Source organism: Amphimedon queenslandica, unplaced genomic scaffold (assembly GCF_000090795.2).
Source record: "Amphimedon queenslandica unplaced genomic scaffold, v1.1 AMPQUscaffold_4713_Cont23310, whole genome shotgun sequence".
Taxonomy (NCBI): Eukaryota; Metazoa; Porifera; class Demospongiae; order Haplosclerida; family Niphatidae; genus Amphimedon; species Amphimedon queenslandica.
Window position 1 is genome coordinate 1 of NW_003554977.1, and position 1,567 is coordinate 1,567.

The window sequence follows — 1,567 nt, forward strand, 5'->3', positions numbered from 1 at the left end:
AATGGCGCTTGAAGCATGCAGGCAACTTTAAGACTTTTATCTCCACTCTGAGGATCATGTAGTGCGAGAAACAAGCAGGAGCAGACGGGAATATGTTCTTCTAATGGTTGGCTCTTTCTTATTTGCAGCCTTCTGACTTGGAATCAGTATAAGGACGCAAGAATGGCTACTTGGGGCTAATAACCATGCTATGTAAACTTACGCACTGTGGTATCACAGATTATAGGCGGGTTAGACACTCTCCCTAAATAATTATCCACTCTTGGTTATATGGCATCATGATGTCATTATTAATAATTGTGCGTATTAATAATTGCAATTTTTAACCCAAACGCAAAATTCGCAATTAATAGTACCCGCATTTAAAAGTAACCTTAAGGTACATGCAAATGAAACTTGTAAAACCACCATTAACCTCACAACCACCAGATGACTATACTTACAGTAAATAGCTGAAAATGATCTAATGAACAATATTCTAACTAGCCAGTACCAGCCAGTAAGTAACTTTCTTTCATCTTCATCAACTGATGAAGAAGAAGAACTCTTCCTAACGTTCAAATCTTCTGAAGACTCTTCCTTTGATTGCTCTATTCTCTGATGAAGCTCCGTATACCTTGATTTACTTTCGAATACTCCAAACTCGTGTTATCACGTGGAATGAATCTCATTTTAGGCCTACCTCTGTATAAAAAATACAAAGATAAGTCCACCTCAGAATAGCAGGAAGAGGAGAGGAATTATCTGATGAACCTCTTCTCTCAGAACAAGAGAAGATTCAAGTGAACCACAGCATTTTGTACTGTCCTCCATCTTTTAGGCGTCGTTATAGGCGTGGTTAAACCAGCCCCGCCCTGTCCCGTTGTTTGGAATTTGCTGTGCTCTGCTTTTCCTTCTCCTCTTACCTTTACCTCTCCTTTTACCTTGTATACAGTACTTAAACTAGTTTCAAATGGCTTCAAAACCATCACATTTCACACTAGGTGAGTCAGATTATTTATAATACACTGATATACATATTTTGTGTAAAGAAATTAGCAAGTTAAACTTTGTTCTAAAAGTCTTGAAGCACTACAAGTTTTCTGAAGCAAGATGGTTTGAATTTGGATTGAATCTTGGTCTGCTTCATCCTACACTGAAAGCTATTGAGTCAGCTAATAAAGGAGATCCTTCAAATTGCCTGATGGAGTGTTTAGCCAAGTGGTTGACTGAAGGCTCCAATCATACTCTTGTATGGCAGACACTGGCTAATGCACTCAATGAAATGAATCTTATATCCATTTCTACTGATATTCGCAAAATAAGTAATGATGTTATTATTATTTTATATTGACGTTAATTTTTATTCATTTAGTGGCAGATCCTGTTAGTGAGATATTACAGTGTTATATTGGTGGACTAGCTCAAGTTGTTCTTACTGAGGAATCAGTTGATCTCTTATATACAGAGGGATTGATATCTAAGGATACATTAACAAAAGTGAAGAGTTGTGGTTGTTCATTGGTAGGAGATCCAATGTTACTAATATTAAGTGCTGTAGCTGAAGATCATAGCAAGTTTTGTACTC

General features: G+C 37.0%; 1 protein-coding gene across 1 annotated transcript; it reads left to right on the forward strand.

Moving 5' to 3' along the window:
* Positions 1 to 834: 834 nt before the first annotated feature.
* LOC109592572 (uncharacterized) lies at positions 835 to 1,561 on the forward strand (the record flags this gene model as incomplete). The annotated part of the gene is made up of 3 exons (XM_020007995.1): positions 835 to 983; positions 1,032 to 1,304; positions 1,355 to 1,561. Coding segments are annotated over exons 1-3 (511 nt in total), but the record flags the coding sequence as incomplete, so codon positions are not given.
* Between the last annotated feature and the right edge of the window lie 6 nt (positions 1,562 to 1,567).